The sequence below is a fragment of the Rhinoraja longicauda genome, chromosome 2, assembly GCF_053455715.1.
Source record: "Rhinoraja longicauda isolate Sanriku21f chromosome 2, sRhiLon1.1, whole genome shotgun sequence".
NCBI lineage: Eukaryota > Metazoa > Chordata > Chondrichthyes > Rajiformes > Arhynchobatidae > Rhinoraja > Rhinoraja longicauda.
In genome coordinates this window covers 42,872,049-42,894,673 of record NC_135954.1, presented here as the reverse complement: position 1 = coordinate 42,894,673, position 22,625 = coordinate 42,872,049, and the positions used below count along the sequence as shown (strand labels likewise).

Here is a 22,625-nt window from a genome sequence, read left to right as displayed (position 1 = left end):
ATACAATCATTTTCACCTGGCTAACTATTCCTTTATGTTTGCATTTCCAACATTACAGTCATCACTACTTTCCAGTGATAACTTCATTGGCAGTAAAATTAATTAGGAATTCTGAAATCCTATAAGATGTAATAGAGGAAGAAGATTAAACTTTATTCTCTTCCATCACAGTGAGGAACATGGAATCCACTGTGGTGGAATCCATGTTAATTTTTATGTGGTTGTGTGTCTTGTTGTTTTTCACTTAGTATGGCTGTATGGTAACTCAAATATCACTGTACCTTAACTGGTACATGTGACAATAAACTGACCTTGAAACCTTGAATGCGAATAATTTTAACTTTGTTATCCTTTGTTGGGAAAATGCCCGGGTTTTGCTCATGTGAAAATGCCTGGGTTTTGCAGCTCAATGTGTTGGACGTTTTCTGGCTGTAATCAGTGCTTCCAGTTAAATACTGGGGAGGGGAAATGATCAACCGCACTGCTCTCATCATGCACTTTGTTGTATGTTCAATAGAAACAATCAAATCTATCAACCATAATCTTCCCCAAACTTAACCATGCTGAAAAAACAAGAGACTGCAGATGCTACATTCTTGAACCAAATAAAACCTACCTTTGATTAATTCCTATTTTCCAGCCTTTCAGATCTCTTCCAATAACTTCCTTAACCAATTGAAACGTTTAAGATGATTAAAGGAGGTGATAGTTTGTTTATTCTGTCCTATTTCCTTTGGTGGAAGTCCAGAAGTATGGTAGGTTGGGATGGAGGTCGGGGTTGGTGGCTGGGGTGGGGGTTGTGGGGGGGCGGGGAGTGTGTGTGGGAGTTGTGGGTGTGGTGGGGGGGGCAGCATATGTGTAAATCTGCCAGACCCTTTGGGGGACGATGGCAGAAAGCAGTTCAGACAAAGACAGCAGAAATATATTTCTTGTATATTTCGCTTGGGTAGCTTACACCCCAACGGTATGAACATTGACTTCTCTAACTTCAAATAGCCCTTGCTTTCCCCTCTCTCTCCATCCCCTTCCCAGTTCTCCCACCAGTCTTACTGTCTCGGACTACATTCTATCTCTGTCCCACCCACTCCCCTGACATCAGTCTGAAGAAGGGTCTCGACCCAAAACGTCACCCACTCCTTCTCTCCAGAGAAGCTGCCTGTCCTGCTGAGTTACTCCAGCATTTTGCGTCTACCTTCAATTTAAACCAGCATCTGCAGTTCTTTCCTACACAGAAATATACAGTCCTCCTTGAGGTCAGACCAAATAAAAGCAATTATTAAAAAAGCCAATTGATGGAGTATATTTTAAGGAAATGAAATCCAACCACATAGTTAGCAGCAAGATGCAGATCAGCTTTGATATAATTGAAAGGCAGATGAGGCTTAGCAAGAGGTGAGGTTGAATGACTCACAGCTGTCTCTTTCTTCCCATGATATGTTTCTGCACCACACAATCTGTAAATGCCTGTCTACCTACCTTTTTGATCTTTTGTGTTGCGTTTCCAGGGCTTCTGCTAATCTTCTGGTGCCTTGACCAAGTGACTACCCTTAGCTTTCTCACTCCTATATTTCCACCGGCAATTACTCAACCGGTGAGTTGTTATTTAACCAGTAAAAATGGTTCCATTTGCAAATATGCAGTAATTTACAGCAGTTGTACAGCACACAAGCGTACACACAGCCCTTTCGGCCCACTTTATCCATGCTGACTGTGAAGCATATCTTTGCTAATCACATTTGCTTGCATAAGGCCTGTGCCCTTCTAAGCCTTTTTTGTACAATTAGCCGTCCAAATGTCTTTTAAACTGTAATTATATCTGCTACCAATAGCTCCTCTGGTAGCTCGTTCCAGATATTTACTGCCCTCTGCATGAAAACTTAACTCTCACATCTCCTTTGAATTTTTCTCCTCTCACTCAGGCCTGGGACAATGCTTGATTATCTCTCCTACCTATGCCCCTCATAATTTTATAAAGCTCTATGAGGTCAACCTTCGGCCTCCTACATTCAAGTGAGAATAAGCCCAGCCTATCCAACCTCTGCTTATAACTACAGCCCTCCAATCCAGGCAACTCCCTGGTAAATCCCTTTTGCACTCTCTCCATTGCTACTACATGCTTCCTGTAGGGTGGCGACCAGAACTGTACACACACTCTAAGTGCTGTCTAACTATTGTTTTATGCAGGGAAATATATTCTAAATATTTTAGTGACAAAATAGTAGGGATTTCAAGTGTCTGCTTTTGTACATTGTGACTTTTAGTTAAACATAGTTTGGAAACTGTTTTATTATCACTATAGCCATTTCAAATGTGCATTGGTGATACATTATATATTTTTTACCTTAAATACTGATTTATACTGTAAATCATACAATTTCTGATTGGTAATTCTGATTTGTACTGTTAATCATATCATTCACTTCTCATGGCCTGTTTGCACTAGCTAATAGAAAACATAGAAAATAGGTGCAGGAGTAGGCCATTCGGCCCTTCGAGCCTGCACCGCCATTCAATATGATCATGGCTGATCATCCAACTCAGTGTCCCGTACGATACTGTAACTAGTTGTGGTTGTAACACTATATGAAAAGGTGGACAAGCGAGGGCATTGAAAACCTACAGTCCTGACTGCACTGATTGGAATGTGTTCAGGTAAGCAACCACAAGCTTCGATGAGTATACAGACACTGTGACATCATATGTCAGCTTTTGTGAGGACAGTTGCATTCCCACTAGGACCCGGACCCGGATGTCTCAGAACCACATTTACACGTCTTATCTTAATACCTTCAATTTAGCCTTTGCTTCAATGGACATAGGTTTTCCCCTGCTCATGTATCCCATCTTGGGAGACCTTGCTGCCCACGACAGTGGCAATTAAGAAACTTTTGGACGGGAATAGGGTGATATGCCCCGGGAATAGGGTGATATGAATTATATGCAGGAAAATAAGAATTTATCTTGGCATCATTGTTTGGCACAGACAATTTATATTTTCAACACCAGATGTAATTGTTGTCTTTGAATGAGGTTTAGTTTAGTTTAGAGATACAGCGCAGAGACAGGCCCATTAGCCCACCACGTTCATGCCGACCATCGATCCCTGCACACTTACGCTATCCTCCACACACTAGGGAGAATATACAATTATACCAAGCCAATTGGCCTACAAACCTGTATGTCTTTAGAGTGTGGGAGGAAACCGGAGAAAACCCATGCAGGTCACAGGGAGAAAGTACAAACTCTGTACGGCCAAGCACTGGATCAAACATAGGTCTCTGGCGTTAAAAGGCAGCAACTCTACCACCGTGCCTCTCTTGTGTTTGTTGTATTTAATTGAAAGCAAATTTTTTTTTCTGGAGCCCGAGTGAAACTGGCCAGCAGTATAAGACTGTGAGTCATTGTGATAACATTCATCATGGATTACATTCAAAGTAATACTGTACCTTTGCACGGCATCTCCTAATCTCTTATTGCACTTAGTTCTTGTGGCATGTGACCCATAGTACATTACAGCCAAATTGTTAACCATATTGTATGGTAAAATCCAAGTAATTTTCACCCAGTTTAAGAGACTCAATGGTTCAGTAACAGATACATTGGACAGTAAACTACAACTTGTTCATAAGATCATAAGTGCTAGGAGCAGAATTAGGCAATTCGGCCCATCAAGTTTACTCCGCCATTCAATCATGGCCGATCTATCTATCCCTCTTATCCCCATTCTGCTGCCTTCTCCCCATAACCTCTGACTAATCAAGGCTGACTTTATTTGAATTATAACGTGAGTCAGTGTTGTAATGCGTCAGTTTTGCAGGGTGTCTGAGATTTTTAAGTATTTTCTGAAAGAAAGTATCAAGTTTTGCACCCGTTTGAAGTGGCTAAAATTGCAGGGTTTCTACTTCACTAAATAGCACATACAGTTTGCTAAGCTGTAAGCTACAATATAATCTTCTGCCAATAGTTACAGGCTATTTATGGGAGATTAGAAGTAAGCATCTGTCAGATTTAAGGCTATGGTTTTCCAAAAATGGGGTAACTGCTAATCATAGGTTTATATAGTTGATTCTCAGAAGTTGCTTTAAACGTGAGCACCTGTTGCAGCCACAGAAGAAGCTCAACTCTAATTGAGGCCTGTAGGGGGTACATTAAAAGCGTAACATTATGCAATTCAGCTGCTCTGGATGTTTATCCATTTGATAAATTACCACATCTGTTGGACAGAGGTAAAGATTGCAATGACTCAGAGTTTGAAGAAACCATCTCCGAAGAAAGTCTTAAGAAAGTAAGTGGCTGCAAGTTAGACCTAATTGGTTCAATTTGAAACACTTGTTTGAGGTACATTTTGTATTTCTGCAGTTACGCTTTGCTAATAATCATCTGGGTGATGCATTTCATTTCTGAGGACACGATGAGCACAGTCTCAGCCATTTTACGTTGCAGTCAACATCATTAAAAACTTCTTGGTGGAACTGAAACACGTGACCTCCATGTGCCCAGATAACTGTCCAGGGGTCAGTTAGCAGCACATTCACCTCTGAGTCAGGATGTTCTGCGTTCAAATAAAATCCAGAGCCCTGAGTACAGAATCCTTGGCTGATCCACCAGTCTAGTACTAAGGGAGTCATGCCCTTATTAGAGTTGTTCTCATTTGGATGAAACTTTAAAACAACGTCTGCGCTCTCTCTGGTCAAAGAGTCAAAGAGCCTTACAGCGCGGACCAGCATGTCCCATCTACACTAATCCCACCTGCCTGTGTTTGGCCCATATCCTTCTAAACCTGTCCTATCCATGTACCTGTCCAAATATTTCTTAAATGTTGCGCTAGTACCTGCCTCAACTACCTCCTCTGGCACCTTGTTCCATAAACCCACCACCCTTTGTGTGAAAAAGTTACGCCTCAGATTCCTATTAAATCTTTCCCCCCTCACCTTAAACCTATGTCCTCTGGTGCTCGATTCCCCTACTCTGGAAAAGAAACTGTGTGTCAATCCAATCTATTCCTCTCAAGATTGCTATTGAGGGCTTGCAGCGTAGGTTTACTAGGTTAATTCCCGGAATGGCGGGACTGTCATATGCTGAAAGACTGGAGCGACTAGGTTTGTATACACTGGAATTTAGAAGGATGAGAGGGGATCTTATCGAAACGTATAAGATTATTAATGGGTTGGACACGTTAGAGGCAGGAAACATGTTCCCAATGTTGGGGGAGTCCAGAACCAGGGGCCACAGTTTAAGAATAAGGGGTAGGCCATTTAGAACAGAGATGAGGAAAAACTTTTTTAGTCAGAGAGTTGTGAATCTGTGGAATTCTCTGCCTCAGAGGGCAGTGGAGGCCAATTCTCTGAATACATTCAAGAGAGAGCTAGATAGAGCTCTTAAGGATAGCGGCGTCAGGGGGTATGGGGAGAAGGCAGGAACGGGGTACTGATTGAGAATGATCAGCCATGATCACATTGAATGGCGGTGCTGGCTCGAAGGGCCGAATGGCCTACTCCTGCACCTATTGTCTATTGTCTATAAGATTATGTACAAGATCACCCCCTTGTTCTCCTGCACTGCAAGGAATAAAGTCCTAGCCTGCTCAACCTCTCCCTATAGCTCAGGCCCTCGAGTCCCGGCAACATCTTCATAAATCTTCTCTGCACCCGTTCCTTACTTACTCATTTACTCCACCCATCTGCCAATCACCCCAGCCTATCAATTGCCAGAGTTTATCCTGCCCCCATGTCTCTTTTCCAGCTTTCTCCACCTGACTCCAAATCAGTTTGAAGAAGGGTCCCAACCCAAAACAAACGTGTCCATTCCCTCCACAGATGTTGCCTGACCCGCTGTGTTCCTCACTTCTTCATGTTTTGATCAGGATTCGAACACTTTCAATTTCTTATGTCTTCATTGTATGAAGTGTTCATTCATTTTTCACACTTCTGTCAGAAGTGCCAATTACAGATAACCCCTGGTTTTGTTGGATAACTGACGTTGCTGGGGACTCCATAACCTCCTCTTGATTTACACAAGAGTATCTGGATATGGAAATCATAGACCCCTGTGCCACTGAAGGAGGTCATGTAACCATTATATGAGTGCTGGTTTTTGGAAGGAGTTGTCTAGTTAGACCCATTCTCTCCCTTATTTCATTATCCTGCAAATTTCAGTTTTTCCACCATATCGTAAAAATGTTCTGCACAAAAACAAATTCTGTTCATCTCTCTTCAGCAGTGTTTTATTAATTTGTAGCTATGGGATCCTTAAATATATGTGAAACCAAGAACAACGATCTTTTGCCTAACCAAATCAATTGTGTAATGCTGGATCTTTGGCACAATTGTTGCAATAAATGTTCGACCTCTGCTGCTGACCACTTCCATTAACATTAACTGTTTCTACCAAGTGAAAATTTGTTATACAATGTATATTTTCCCCAGTTTCTGCGTTTAAACGTGAGTACGCCTGACCATTCTGAATTTGAAAGAAAACCTGAAACTGAACGGAACTAAAGTGGATGAAGAAGGGTCCCGACCCAAAACATAACCTAAGGTATCACAAAATGCTGAAGTAACTCAGCAGGTCAGGCAGCATCTAGGAGAGAGTGACGTTTCGGGTCGAGACCCTTCTTCAGACCAACGTCACAATACAATACAATACATCTTTATTGTCATTGTACAACGAGATTGGGAATGCGCCTCCCATACGATGCAATAATTTAGTTAGTTTAAACAACAGCAACCCAACGAAACAAATTGTAACAGTTTTAAGACAGAATAAAGTGCAAGTGCCGGATCACTGTGCGATGTGACCATCCGGCTCAGCAGGACCGGTTCATAGCAGCTATGGCCCTGGGGATGAAGCTGTTCCTGAGTCTGGAGGTGCGGGCTTAGAAGGCCTTGTATCGTCTGCCCGATGGAAGGAGTTCGAACAGACTGTTGCAGGGGTGTGAAGAGTCTTTGTGGATGCTGGTGGCTTTTCTGAGGCATCGTGTGTTGTAGACGCCCTCCAAGTCTGGTAGCTGTGTTCCGATGGTCCTCTGAGCTCTATGGACTACCCGCTGAAGAGCTTTCCTTTCTGCCTCCGTGCAGCTGAGGTACCACACAGGGATGCCATGCGTTAGGATGCTCTCTATGGTGCAGCAGTAGAATGTCATCAGCAGCTGTTGGGGTAGACCAGACTTTTTCAGTGTTCTTAGGTAGAACAGTCATTGCTGTGCCTTCTTGACCAGCGCAGCAGTGTTATTGTTACCCCATTCCCTCTCTCCTAGATCCTGCCTGACCTGCTGAGTTACTCCAGCATTTTGTGATACCTTCGATTTGTACCAGCATCTGCAATTATTTTCCTACAACACATAACCTATCCATGTTCTCCAGGGATGCTACCTGACCCGCTGAGTTACTCCAGCACTTTGTATTTTTATTAGTGGTTAGCAGTTGGGAGAAGGTCGCAGGAGTGCCAGAGCAAATAAAGGGAGCTGTGGAGAAGGAGGAGGTCAACAGTCAGGGATGAAAATGATAGACTAGGGGTTGGTTATCTATCCATGTTCTCCAGGGATGCTGCCTGAGCTGTTGAGTTACCCCAGCACTTTGTGTCTATTTTTGAATTAAAGTGGTTGACCAAATCAAAAATATTTCTTCCTAAGCCTGCTTCCAATGAGAGACTTGCAGAATCAAGTTTTCAGATGAGATTATTCACAATGTAGTTATATTTTTACAGTTAAGTAATAGAATTAATCAAGAATAATTTACAGTAGAATTTGCAAAGAAGAAATAAATGTCATAAGTAGAAAAGGACAATGAGATCCTAACATTATGGGACAATTTACATCTGTTATGGTAGATGCTAAAATATCTTAATTTTAGAGAGAGTCATATGGCACGAAACAGGCCATTCAGTCCACCAAGTCCATGCTGACCATCAATTACCTATCTACACTATTCCCATTTACCAGTGCTTGATCCACTACTTTCTCTGCTTTGTTGATTCAAAATACTTCTTAACATTGTGAAAATACCCATTTCCACTAGCCACTCAGGCAAGTGCATTTTGGACTCCACTACCAAGTAAAAAAAACAATTTTTGGATTCTCTCAGCATCTTCCACATTACTGTAAACTTTTATTTTCATACCTGCAGCTTGGGATAAAGTTTATGATTGTTCACCTTGTCCATGTCCTTCATAATATGTGTACCTCAATCAGGGCCCCTTGCAGCCTTCTCCAATCCAAGAAAAGTTTGTTTATTCAATCTCTCCTCATAACTCAAACGCTTCATACCTAGTGACTTCCTGGTGAGTCTCTTTGACACCCTCTCCAGTGCAATCACCTCTTTCCTACAGTGTGGCAGCCATAACTGGCTAATGAAGGCAAATTTATTTGTGGCTTTCTTCGCTACCTTACCTTAATGCTGTCTTCATGGATCCTATAGTGTAACAAAGTGTGGAGTCATGCGTTTTGGTAGTAGGAATAAAGGCATAGACTATTTTCTAAATGGGGAAAGAATCCAGAAATTGGAGGTGCAAAGGGACTTGGTGCTGGTGCATGTTGATATGCAAGTCGAATCGGTAGTAAATAAGGCAAACACAATGCTAGCATTTATCTCAAGGGGGCTAGAATACAAAAACAGGATGTGCTGAGGCTCTATAAGGCGCTGGTCAGGCTGCATTTGGAGTATTGTGAGCATTCAGAATTATTCCAGGAATGAGTGGGTTAACATATGATGAGCGTTTGACGGCACTGGGCCTGTACTTGCTGGAGTTTACATGAATGAGGGGGGGGCCTCATTGAAACGTACCCAATAGTTAAAGGCTTGGATAGAGTGGAGGGGATGGTTCCACTAGTGAGTCTAAGACTAGAGGTCATATCCTCAGAATTAAAGGACTTTCCTTTAGGAAGGAGATATGGGGAGAAGGCAGGAACGGGGTACTGATTGAGAATGATCAGCCATGATCACATTGAATGGTGGTGCTGGCTCGAAGGGCCGAATGGCCTACTCCGGCACCTATTGTCTATTGAGACGAGAAGGAATTTCTTTAGTCAGAGGGTGGTGAATCTGTGGAATTCTTTGCCACAGTAGGCTGTAGAACCCAAGTCAATGGATATTTTTAAGGCAGAGATAAATAGATTCTTGATTAGTATGGGTGTCAAGGGATATGGGGAGAAGGCAGGAGAATGGGGTTAGGAGGGAGAGATAGATCAGCCATGATTGAATGGTGGAGGATATGGGTCGAATGGCCTAATTCTGCTCCTATCACTTATGACCCTATGACCTTGGACGTACAACAACAAGCTCCCAATAGTATAAGAAAATAACTGCAGATGCTGGTACAAATCGATTTATTCACAAAATGCTGGAGTAACTCAGCAGGTCAGGCAGCATCTCGGGAGAGAAGGAATGGGTGACGTTTCAGTCTGAAGAAGGGTCTCGACCCGAAACGTCACCCATTCCTTCTCTCCCGAGATGCTGCCTGACCTGCTGAGTTACTCCAGCATTTTGTGAACAAGCTCCCAATGTTGCTCAAAAAGCTAGGGTAGAGCTTCAGCAGCAACACTGGTGTCACTTACATTCACAGCAATATGCCATCAGGGTAAAGAAATAAATATGTGGTAACATGAGCTTTTGGTGGATCATTAAGAGTTTTTAATTAAAATGTCTGTTGTTGCTTATTAAAGAGACTGTTGGCATTTAGGCGGAAAGCACGTCGTTTTCTAAAAGAGACCAAATGAATGGAAGTCAATTACTTGAATCAGCTTCGAGTCACATTTAAAATCTTTAAAAACTCACCCAACCACAATTATCCTGGTCTTGAAGGTTAACTTTGACCCCATTGTTTAAGTCCCTGTCAGAAGGAGATGTGTTTTGTCCATTAAATGTTTTGCAAATGTCTGCAGCTGGGCAATTGCACTGTGTTGGAGTGATTCACATTAACATCAATAATTGCCATAATGTGTAGTTAGGGTTTCCATCAAAGTGGAGATCTGGCTTGTATCTTAGTACCATGAACAATAGAGCTAATCCCTTACAGAAGGAGCTATGTCAAGTTCATTTAATCCCTTGCCTAAATCCATCTTGACCTAAGGGGGTTGCACTGAATTGCATGGTATGCATTGGAGTGATTCATGTTAACACCAATAATTGTCTCAATCTGTTGCTAAAGCATGCGGCAAAAGGGAAGTATAAGCTTTTGATTTTAATTTGATGTGCGGTAACAAAAATAGCTTAACTGGCAGTTTAATCGTAGCTGGCTAGGAGAATTGATTCTTCTGTATTGATAACGGAGTGATAAATTCTAGCTGGAAGTGGTGGAGACACAGGGCTCATGTGATTAACTATGCTAAGTGAGCTATTTTCAAGTTTGTAGTCTTATTTAATTTCTTACAGTTTTGGATGCCAAACGAGCATCTGCTGCATCTTGTGGTGACGGAATGTGGAAAATTGGCCAGGCTGTGCAAGGAACTGGGAGGGAAAGGTGCAACAAAAACAGAGCTGGCAGCAGGCATCCTGAGACAAACGGCCCTCTTCTGAATAGTCTACATTGCTCCTTAGTGGACTGCTGGTTGTTGCATGGAAAAATTGAGACGAGCATTTATTTTATGTGATCCATGAAAATTCCTACCATTAAGCCTCAATGTGCATTGCTTTTCAAGTTCAATGTGCTCATCGAATGTGGACAATGGTGAGTAAGGGACTTTGGTGAGGCAAGACCCAATAGTATGTGGCACTACCATGTTTAAAACTAAATGATATTATTAACATTTTTAGCTTCTGCTTAGTTAGCTAATTTAAACAAGATGAGGCATGACAGGACAAGTGGATTGGTGGAATGCTTGTCCCATGTCATATGAAAACTCCAGATACATAACATGCCATGGATAACCAAAGGCACAGCAAATATTAGCTGGAGGGACTCAGGCTCTGGGGTTTTAAGCTTAAAGAGCAACTGACGTCACTGCAGCCCATCTTCGAAGCTGAGTGTGTCGTGTGTGCGAGGTGGTGGCCATAACACTCAAAAGAGTGCATTCAGAGAGGGTCGGGCCAGATAGAGGACACAAAACAGGCTGGGGATTCGGGGGACTTTTGAACTAACTTATTCATAAGTTCGTAAGTTGGAGGAGCATAATTAGGCCATTCGGCCCATCAAGACTACACTTCCATTCAATCATGACTGATCTATCTTTCCCACTCAACCCCATTCTCCTGTCTTCTCCCCATAACTCTTGATACCTTTAATTAAGAGCCTATCAATCCACCTTAAAAATGTGTATTGACGGCCTCCACAGCCATCTGTGGTAATGAATTCCACAGATTCATCACCCTCTGACTAATGAAATCCCTCCTCATCTCTCTATCCAGGCCTTTCACTATTTGGTAAGTTTCAATGAGGTACACTTGTCCACTTCTTCCTTCCCCCCTCCCCTTGCCCACTCCTATCACCTGAACTTTGGCTGACTTTGCACTAGTTCCCCCCCCCTCCCCCTCATATTTTCCCAGGGGCCTTACAACTCAGCGGTATGACATTGAAGGTAGACACAAAATGCTGGAATAACTCAGTGGGTCAGGCAGCATCTCTGGAGAGAAGGAAAGGATAACGTTTAGGGTCGAGTCCCTTCTTCAGACTGATGTCAGGGGATGGGGCGGGACAAAGATAAGATGTAGTAGGAGACAGGAAGACTGGTGGGAAAACTGGGAAGGGGGAGGGGATGGAGAGGGAAAGCAGAGACTATCTGAAGTTAGAGAAGTCAATGTTGATACCACTGGGGTGTAAACTACCCAAGCGAAATATGAGGTGCTGTTCCTCCAATTTGCGCTGGGCCTTACTCTGGCAATGGAGGAGGCCCAGGAGAGAAAGGTCAGATTGGGAATGGAAGGGGGAGTTAAAGTGCTGAGCCACCGGAAAATCAGGTTGGTTAAGACAGACTGAGCGGAGGTGTACAGCAGGATGGAAATTAGTGGTGAAATTGGTGAAGTTAGTGGGTTCTGCATGGGTGCAGGAGGTAACACCAATGCAGTCGTCAATGTAGCGGAGGTAGAGTTCGGGGATAGGGCCAGCTCTGGAACAGCGATTGTTCGACGTACCTTACAAAGAGGCGGGCATAGCTAGGGCCCATGCGAGTGCCCATAGCTACACCTTGGATTTGGAGGAAGTGGGAGGAGTCGAAGGAGAAGTTGTTGAGGGTAAGGACCAGCTATGCTAGGCAGAGGAGAGTATTGGCTGGTTCTGCAGTTGAGGAAGAAATGGAGGGCTTCAAGACCATCCTTGTGGGGGATGGAGGTGTAGAGTGACAGGATATCCATAGTAAAGATGAGGGAGTGGGGGCCTGGAAACCGGAAGTTATTGAGGAGCGGAGAGCATGTGAGGTGTCTTGGACATAGGTAGGAAGGGACTGGACCAGGGGGGATAGGATGGAGGCGAAGTAGGTGGAAATTAATTCGGTGGGATATGAACAGGCAGAAACAATGGGTCTGCCAGGACAGTTCTGTTTGTGGATTATGAGGAGAAGATAAAATCGGGCCATGCGAGGCTGGAGAACGATAAGGTCGGAAGCTTTAGAGGGCAGAGAGCTGGAAGTGATGATCAGTAATGGTGTTTGAGATTAAGGTCTGGTGCTCGTCTGTGATATTGATTCCAGAATCTGCTTGATTCTGCTGGCTGGAAGTCATTATAGACAACATTGGTAGTTGAATGTAAAATAGACCTAGCATATGCATGTTCCGAAAAAGCCCTGAAAGTTTGGTGGTAAGGTTTTGCTGCGTTCTAAGTTCCCTGCTGATGTTACTACTAAACAAGCAAATGTAACAACTTTACCAGTGAAGAGGGAGTTATCATTTTTAGCTGTCATTATCTTACATAGATTGGGAATGTTACTGAACCAAAAATCCTTTTAACTTTAAATTTCTTTCCAAACTTGGCGTGTTCACTTGATTTGCTGTTGAGGAATCTATGTTTTTCTCTTTTAGTCATCATTCTCTATCTGAATTTTCTATGCATATACAGTATTTTTCTCTATGCCTGGTCATTATTCTCTTCTCCATCTATATTTCTTGCCTACTTCTGTTGTTTCCTTCTATTCTTCTGTGTACACACAATTCTTCTTTACTTCTATATATATTTCTCTTTTTGAATGTCCATATGTTTACCATGCACCATGTGTTAAGAGCATTTTTTTCCACGTCTGCCTTTATTGGACGATATTCCCTTAAATATATGTTTTTTTTTCTTGTTCTCTTTCTTTATCTGTGGTCTTTTTAAAACAACGCTTGCAGCCTTGGTCAAAATAATTTTTCCAAACTTCTTAATTTCAAAATCTATGTTGGGTAGTACATGAGGATGTGGTAAGGTAGTGATTATAAAATTGAATTGGCAGCCCTGACATCTTGGCTTGATACCCACATCCAAATGATGGGGGAAGGGAGAAATTACCAACAACCAAGATGTAGATACATGGGAAAGTCCTGTCAAATTTAATAACAAGATCTGATTTGAATTTTTGTGCTGAGCTTCCTGCGTGGCAACCAGCCAGACAATGAAGCCAGCTGGCCGCCAGATAGGAACGCCTCTTTTTCAAGGGCACAATTGGAAGCTAGAGAGGAAGGGAGAGGGTGTGGGGAGGGAGTAGGAGGGGTGACATCAGATTTCTGGGTGGGCTTCACAGACAAAGAGGTACATCTGAAGTTTGGCCAGTGTTGTAACATATAATTTTCATGTAGAAAGCGCTCACTCAGTGCATTGACGTAAATGATTGGCTGAGCTGTGAAGGAAATATGCTGGCTTTATCACAGAACTTGGCTGCTGCTATTTAACTAGTATGGTGCGATGTTCGACATCCCTCTAAGGAAACAAACAAGTGCTGAGTTCTATACCTGATTCTGAAAGATTGTCAGCAGAAATGCATTGGACATGTTGAGAGAGACAATGTGCGTAAGAAGGAACTGCAGATGGTGGTTTACACCGAAGATAGACACAAAATGCAGGAGTAACTCAGCGGGTCAGGCAGCATCTCTGGAGAAAAGGAACAGGTGATGTTTTGGGTCGATACCATTCTTCAGACACCATCTTCAGGGACTGAAGGGTCTCGACCCGAAACGTCACCTATTCCTTTCCTCCAGAGATGCTGCCTGAACCACTGAGTTACTCCTGCATTCTGTGTGGATCGTGAGAGAGGCGATGTTGAGTCAGAGTTCTGCCAAAAAGATTGAAATGATTAACAGTTTATTTTGCATACATTATCGAAAATATTAAAAATTTGAACAAGGATGTTCAAGTGACTCATGGATCACCTACTTCTGCTGCATTTGCAGGGGATTTCAGTTTACTCTGGTGACTACAAACAACTCATCATCTACTACTCATTTTGTAACTTGTCCAGCCATGCTTCGATGAAAAATGGGAGGATTTCAAAGCAGTTCTCATGTCACACATGCAATAAAAGTGTGGTTTCAGAGGAAATGAGGGTTTGGCTTTAACCTGCTGTCTAGATTTCACAAAGTTAATGGAAACTTCTGATCCACATGTAAGATCTATATCTGTTCCTGCATACTTTGCCCAGCTGGCTATTATTATAAGCTTACACTTTCACCACAAAGACAGCAATTCTAGTTTCTGGGAAACAATTTTTGACTCTGATTGCTTTGTGTCTAATGTTCTCTCTCAAACTTTTACATCTTGTGTCATCTGAATTTATGGATATTTCCCACTTGAAGCATATTGCAGCTATGTGCAAAAATGAATACTTGTCATAGAATATCTATGCAAGTGAAGAGCAGAGTAGCACACATCGACACAGTGCAGGATAATTGTACTGCACCAATAAAGTACTTTGAGCTTGGTGTGCATTCCCAAGATCGATATCAATCAGCACTAAAAGGGATAATTATATCATTATACATAGAGCATTGCTTCACTGTCAGCACTGCTGTGCTGGGAACCAGGTGTAGAACCCTATACTTTCTGCTGTTGTGCACACTCTACTGTGCAGCTAGCTGGTAGCATCCGCTGATGCTCCTGCAGTAGTGGGCAGTTCAACTGACCTCATCACAGATCCCTGCGGAACTCCACTGGTCACAGACCTCCAGCCTGAATATTGTTCTTCCACCATACAACCAAGTCATATTTGGACTCACCTGTGAGCTCAGTACAGAAATAACAGCAGGCACCATTAGGATTCATCGTTTTTACTTCTAAATTCTAGCCCAATATATTGTGCTTTTTGTTAATACGAGTTATGGGGTGCTTTAGTGTTATTACTTATGGGTTTGAGCAGACTATTTGCCGTTTCAGTTTGTTTTATTACCAAAAACTAATGTGATGATCCCGAATCTAAATTAGTGGTTGTGTGCCTTGCAAGGTGGTTAGAAAACATAGGCTTTTTACTTCAAAGCATATGTCAGGGAAATTAATAACAGTAGAGTATTTTAAAAGAAAGGGTTAGGAGGACTTTTGATGTTTGTAACATTAATGTTACAAAAGTAACAGGTTGCTATCTTTAAATAATGTTAGTATATTTAACTAGAACTAATACTAGCATTACACAGGTGCCACTCCTGTTATGTCTGCAATATAACGCATGAATAGACTACAGTTCTTTTAAATATGTGGAAGTGGATTGAACTTGGCTGATTCAATTACCTTCAATTTGCCTCACTTATAACCTCCACTGAAAGCATATTTGTCACAGGAAAGATGTTGTCAAGTTGTAAAGGGTACAGAGAAGATTTATGAGGATGTTGTCAGGACACAAGGGTCTGAACTATAGGGAGAGGTTAAGCAGGCTGGGACTCTATTCCTTGGAGCACAGGAGGATGAAGAGTAATCTTATAGAGGTGAAGGGGGAACCTGAGGGGTAACCTTTTCATACAAAGGGTGGTGGGTGAATAGAAGAGCTGCCATAAGAGGTAGTTGAGGCAGGGACTATTGCAACACAAGAAACAATTAGACAGGTACATGGATAGGACAAATTTAGAGGGATACGGGGCAAATGCAGGCAGATGGATGGGACATGTTGGTTGGTGTGGGCCAAAGGGCCTGTCTCCACGCTGTATGGCCCTATGATTCTATATTCCTGGAGGAGTAAAGTGGATGTAAGGATAATCATGAAATCAGGAGGGAATAAAGGGGACATGAGATAACTGTGGAAGATAAAGCAAAGGAGAATCTAAAGTGATTGTAAAAGCATATGAAGAACAAAAGTGTAACTAGGGTAAAAATAGGGTCACCATGGCTTTGAGTGTGGGGAATCCTATCTCACTAATTTGATTTTTTTTTTGAAGAGGTAACCAAGATGATTGATGAGGGTGGTGCGGTAAACATTGTCTACATGAACTTTAGCAAGGCCTTTGACAAGCCAAACCAGGGTAAGACTTGCACAACAGTAAATGGAGAGAGTTGTAGAACAGAGAAAACAAGGGATGCAGGTACATAGTTCCATGAAAGTTGATAGGAAGACCACATTTAGCAGTCTGTTTAGTTCTGGTTGCTGTGCAATAGGAAGGATGCCATTAAACTGGAAAGGGCACAACAAATATTGTTGAGGACATTGCCTGATCTGGAGGGTTTGTGTGAATAGGAGAAGCTGGATGGATGGGTTGGGTCTTTTTTCTCAGAAGCATCGGAGGTGATTATAAAATCACGAGGGACAGAGATAAGGTAAAGATCTTTTTCCCAGAATAATGAACAAAAAGCACTTTAATCATCGAGTGAAAAGACAAGGTAGATAGGTTTAGTGATTTTTTTTATTAGTCATTTGCCTCTATCCAAAATAAATTTTAAAGTTCTCTAAAAGCACTCATATTATTGTTGAACTGTTTGGAAATTATGGTGATGGTGTGGAATAAAGAAAAGCAGCTTGTTAATTTTCCCTGCTGGAATGTTTGCCTATAAAATGCATTTTCCTGTTAAATTATAGGGTTGAGGAGGACTGTCTATATTTTATACAACTATTCACTTTAAATGCTTCAGCCCGCTAAGAGTTTTTTAAACTACCAAATTTTTGGGACTGTGGAAAAGTCTGCACATTAAATAAAGTCAGGCCACCACAAATGTCTGAGCACAAAGATGACTGTCCCTCTGATGGCGCATCAGGACCTGTTGTGCTGGGTTCAAATGGGGACATTGGTGGAAGGTATCCATAGGAAGAACATTGTTTAAAGAACTTTCTGCCAAGACCATTGCAGCAGCCAGACTTTTCCACATGGGATGAGGTTAGTATACTGGCATGGATTGAGAACTAGTTGGCAGTCAGAAAACAGACCAAAAATAAACAGGTCTCCTTTGAGTGGTGGTGATTGATGGGAACTGCAAAGTTCTGTGCTTGGGCTGCAGCTAATTACAATATGCATTCATGATTTGGATGATAAAATTAAATGTACAATGCTAGCTTTACATTTGTGGATGACACTAAGTTGTGTGGGAGTGTGGGCTGTGATGAGGATGCTGAGAGACCCCGGTGTGGGTAATGTGGATAAATATGAAGCCATCTAGTTTCATGGTACAGCATTGGAACAGGTTGTTCGGCCCACCGAGTCCACACCGACCATCGATCAGCTGTTCACACAAGTTCTATGTTATTCCACTTTCTCCTCCACGCCCTAAACATGAGCGGCAATTTTTAGAGATCAATTAACCTATAAACCCTCACATCTTTGTGATGTGGGAGAAAACCGGTGGTGGGTATATGGGTCGGTGCTGAGACCACTACTCGTCATGTTATATATTAATGATTTAGATGAGGGGATTGAAGGTTTTTTGGCCAAATTTGTGGATGATACAAAAATAGATGGAGGGGCAGGTAGTGTAGAGAAAGCAGGGACTCTGCAGAAGGACTTGGACAGGTTGGGATAGTGGGCATAGAAGTGGCAGATGGAATATAGTGTAGCAAAGTGTGGAGTCATGCATGTTGATAGCAGGAATAAAGGCATAGACTATTTTCTAATTAATTTGTCTGTAACAAGGCCCCACACACACAGCTGGTTAAAAGAAACAAGTGGAGACACAAGAGACTGTGGATGCTGGAGTCTGGAGCAAAAACCAAACTACTGGAACACTTAGCAGAGGCAGAGGAATAGTTGGCAATTCCGGCTGAGACCCTGCATCAGGACTGAATGTGGAAAGGGGAGATAGCCAGTATAAAGTGAGAGGGAGATGTGAGATAGAGTAGTAGGCGAAAGGTGGAACCAGGTGAGATGATGGGCAGATGGTGTTGGGATAGGGAGGGGTATTGGCAGCTGGTGGGTGATAGGATGAGACAGATAGGGAAAGAGGAAAAAATGGGGGGCAAATGAAGCTGATTGTGGTCGAGGAGAGGGGAGAGTGGAAATAGATACAGAAAAGGTTAATAGTAGAGACACAATGCTGTAAATGCTGAATTTGGATAAGTAAGGAAGACGATACATCAAACAAATAAGGAGAAATGATAGACAAATGCAGCTAGTTAGGGAATGGGGAAGAGACTTGGTAATGGGGTGGGGTATGGGGCAGGACAGAATGGGTGGATGAGAAGGAGAGAGAAAGGAACACAATAAACAGAATAAATGATAGATTCCAATATACGGTATTATTTTTATGTTCACTTTACATGGGAGATCAGTGTTAATCTATTATAGGCTTGAGTCTATTCTGTTAATTGTAGAAAAATCTTGTCCGTCACAGCTGAAGACACATCCATCCAATCGAGTTAGTATTCTGTTAATTACAGTGGAGAGTTAGAATGGAGCGTTTTACATTTTCATAATGCATTTTGCAGCTTTTTAAGATTTACCTGTTTTGGTGATGGCAAATGTTTGACTGCCTTTTACTGTGGAGGAGGCACTTAACATATACATTTTGTTTGAATGATAAATAAAGGCTTAAATTGCATGTGTGACCATATGTTGGGCCCTCCCTCCCACACAGTATCCTTTTCATGTTTGAACTATTCATATCCAGAATTTTCACCACAAAAATCAGTAAAAAGAATTTTTGACACAGACAAAATGGATGCTCTCCATAAATTTATTCCAGTTTTAGTTATGACTGGGAATGTACCATCTTATTATCTCCAAACTCATGGCAGCACGGAAAGTCTGCTGTTGCACTCAAAATGTTAAAATACCAAAGTTCTGAAATCACATAGCTGTTTGTTATCAAAAAAGAGAAAGATAGATATATGCTTTTTCATATGATCTTTCTGGAGAATCCACTTCAACGTAAGATGTTGAATGAAAGATTAACCAGCTGTTTCTTTCGTATTTGCAATAGGCTTTATAAGTGCAGAGTTGTCAAATATCTAGGTATGCTTTTTTAAAAATATGGTATCTCTGTTAATTAACATGTATGTGATATTAAAACCACACTTCATTAAAATCCTATTTTCCTCCTTTTAGTCTCTGAAGTTTTCACGATGCCCATTTCAATACGTGCTTTACAACAGATGGCAATCTATTTGGGAATAGTCTCTGGAGGAGGATGTGCAGTAATGTACTACCTTATGCAACGCAAGTACAAACATGACATGTTAAATCTATTTTCAAATCCAGTGCCATTTTTAAAAATGCAATCACCTGTTCTAAGCACGTTAACAAATACTATACTATACTGTTAATAGATTTGATAGCATGAATACTGCCTCCTATCTGAAAATAGTCACAATTTTTTTAATATAAAGATTGAAAAATTTTAGACTGGCTATGAACTGAGCTTATTCATGTAAGGGCTCATGTCACTTCAGATTTTGAAATATTCGTACTGCAAACATGGGTGTTTGTAGTGACATTGAGAATTGTTACTTCTTTATTAAAGCTCAGAATCTTTGCTATCACATTGTTTTGCAAATATCATGCAAAAGCATGTTTGACTGCTAAATGGTGTACTGTGCAGTGATAAAATGCAAGTTCATAGTCGCGATTTGCTCAATGTTTAATTACTGATTCCGTCTTGTTGCCATAGTAAATATTGGAGACTTGCCAACAGAGTAAATTAGATGGGAAATTAATGCTTTTGAGTGCATCCTAGGATTTCACACAAAGGGTGGTGGGTGTATGGAACAAGCTGCCAGAGGAGGTAGTTGAGGCTGGGACCATCCCATCGTTTAAGAAACAGTTAGACATGTACTTGTACATGTAGGACAGGCTTGGAGGGATATGGACCAAGCGCAGGCAAGTGGGACCAGTGTAGCTGGGACATTGTTGGCTGTGTGGGCGAGTTGGGCTGGAGGGCCTGTTGCCACTCTGTATCACTCTGACTCTTCGACAAAGTACAAGACTACCAATTTATGGTTTCTCAAGTACTCAATTGGCTGAACAGATACTCCCCATTGTTGGCAGTCATGGGCTAATATGATTTAGACTGGATTTTTATACTATAGGATAGTACAATCCTAATAATCAGTTCTTCTCACACCATTTACCAGTCCCTCAGCCATTTCACTCAACTGCGTAAGCTTATCGACAATTATCTACAATGTCCATGAAATATCTGCTCACTTGCAAATTGACAGGTGAGCCCAAAGTAACATTATAAAGGTAAAATTAAAGCTGAGGGATGATGCTAGGAAGCATAATTTTAATCAATAGTTGGTGGAGATCTGGAATTTCTCCCTCCAGAAATTGGCAAATGATGGCTTGCTTGGAATGTCTACGGACTGCAATTGTTGCTATTTATGGGTAATGGTTGACAAACCATAAATAATGGGGTCGAATTTGTTTCATGCAAAGCATGAAAACAAGGTGGGAGGAGAACATAAAGTCTGCAAAGTGGTAACTTAAGTGAGTGGGCCAAAATTATGCATATGTGCCTAAAAAAAAGTGCAGTGGTAGGAGATACTTTAGCAGTAGAAATAAAGGATCAGAATAATGTTTATATGCAGCTTTGGGGGGAAATTTGGCAGCATACCACTAAGTTACTTTGCAGGTATATCAAGTTGTTAGGAATGCAAATGGAATGTTACTTTTTATTGCAAGTGAGATTCTGGTTCTGGTTGATTACTGCGCAAACAGGGAAATCCTGCTGCAGCTGTACAATGTGCTGCAAACTGAGGACACTTTTGGTCTCCTTGTTTGAGGAGAAACATTGCTTAAAATAGCCACATTATTTGCATCTCATCCAGAGATGCAAGAGGAAAAAGCAAAAACGTGGTTTCTTTCACATTGTGGTTATTTTAAGTTAATTGTTCTTATTTTTGTCCATCTCATACGTTCAGCAATGGTAAATTTTATTTTGTGTCTTGGGTTTTTGGGTAATGATTTGTGAATTTCAGTATCATGATTGACATAACATGGGGGCCACCTGTACAGTGTTCATGCTTGTAGATCTTGCTTATGATTCTGTGATTGCATAGAAAATTTTGCCAAGTCAGAATATTACAAGTTGGCAATTGAAGAGCTCAAGAAAAATGACATAGCACTGGATGCCTTGGGAGCCCCTCCTCTCCAGATCAGAAATATCAAACTTACCAACAGAAACAACCGCGTGGATGGAATAAGTGCAAGGGTACAGTGTTATCATATCATATCATATATATACAGCGCGGAAACAGGCCTTTTCGGCCCACCAAGTCCGCGCCGCCCAGCGATCCCCGCACATTAACACTATCCTACACACACTAGGGACAATTTTTTACATTTTACCCAGTCAATTAACCCTCATACCTGTACGTCTTTGGAGTGTGGGAGGAAACCGAAGATCTCGGAGAAAACCCACGCAGGTCACGGGGAGAACGTACAAACTCCTTACAGTGCAGCACCCGTAGTCAGGATCGAACCTGAGTCTCCGGCGCTGCATTTGCTGTAAAGCAGCAACTCTACCGCTGCGCTACCGTGCCGCCCGACTATATATTTTTTCACTCTATGTCTATGCATGTGAATTGTCGGTTCCTTCGACATAAAGCAGCATTTCCACTAAGTGGTTTTCATCTGCCATGTTAATACATGGTAGTGTTCATACTTCTAGATTTAAATATTCAGCTTCTCAGTTTTAGTTTTATTTGGGATGCTATGCTACAGTAAACAGACTATTTGATGAACAATAGTTGGAAGTGGGGCCTGGACAATTAAAATAACCGAACATAATCTATACAGTTAATTTGCCATATGATCTTTTGCAAAAATATTAATTTCCTAATGATTACGCCTCTTGTTTACAGATTATAATTCCAGTATGTGGAAGTAAATCAGCTGGTTATCTCCACGCCTATTGTATTAGAGACACTGTACAGAAAAGGTAATATTTAGCGTTTATCTAACAAATTGAATGCTAAAATGTTCTTTTGAAAAGTTTATACGTTGTGTTTGTTTTTGTCCCATTCGTAATGTTACAAAGAATGAAAAACATTGAAGATTAATATTTTAAGAGAACGGCTTCAATCTTTATGTAGGCAGAAATTGTGTTAATCCAAGGTTCCTTAAATTGTCCAGGGAGATATAAATGGTTAGGTTCAAGACTAGATGCTGTTTGCAATGGCATTTTTATTCATCATAAACAAAAAAATATTTTTATATGTGGTGACGAGTTTAAACAAATGCAAGTGTAAATAGCTTCTTTTTAAAAAATTGTTCAGCCAAGTAGGATCAAGGATGGGAATTACAGACTGGTTTAACATGGCTAAAACAGGATGCAAGAGATTTAAGCCTAGGAAATAAATTATATTTAAAAAAAATTGCTTTACAGAA

The 22,625-nt window shown here is 41.5% G+C and overlaps 1 protein-coding gene across 3 annotated transcripts in view; it reads left to right on the top strand.

Annotated features, from left to right (window-relative positions):
- coa1 (cytochrome C oxidase assembly factor 1) overlaps positions 1-22,625 on the top strand; it is a 50,950-nt gene that overhangs the window by 21,834 nt on the left and 6,491 nt on the right. For 2 of the 3 annotated variants that reach the window (XM_078418252.1, XM_078418261.1), the window contains 3 exons: positions 19,344-19,454; positions 21,296-21,447; positions 22,100-22,176. In XM_078418252.1, coding sequence (XP_078274378.1) covers positions 19,361-19,454; positions 21,296-21,447; positions 22,100-22,176 — 323 coding nt within the window. In that variant the 5' untranslated portion in view covers positions 19,344-19,360. Of the gene's footprint in view, positions 1-1,517; positions 1,592-19,343; positions 19,455-21,295; positions 21,448-22,099; positions 22,177-22,625 lie in introns of those variants that run through there. The other variant, XM_078418269.1, reaches the window with a different exon arrangement.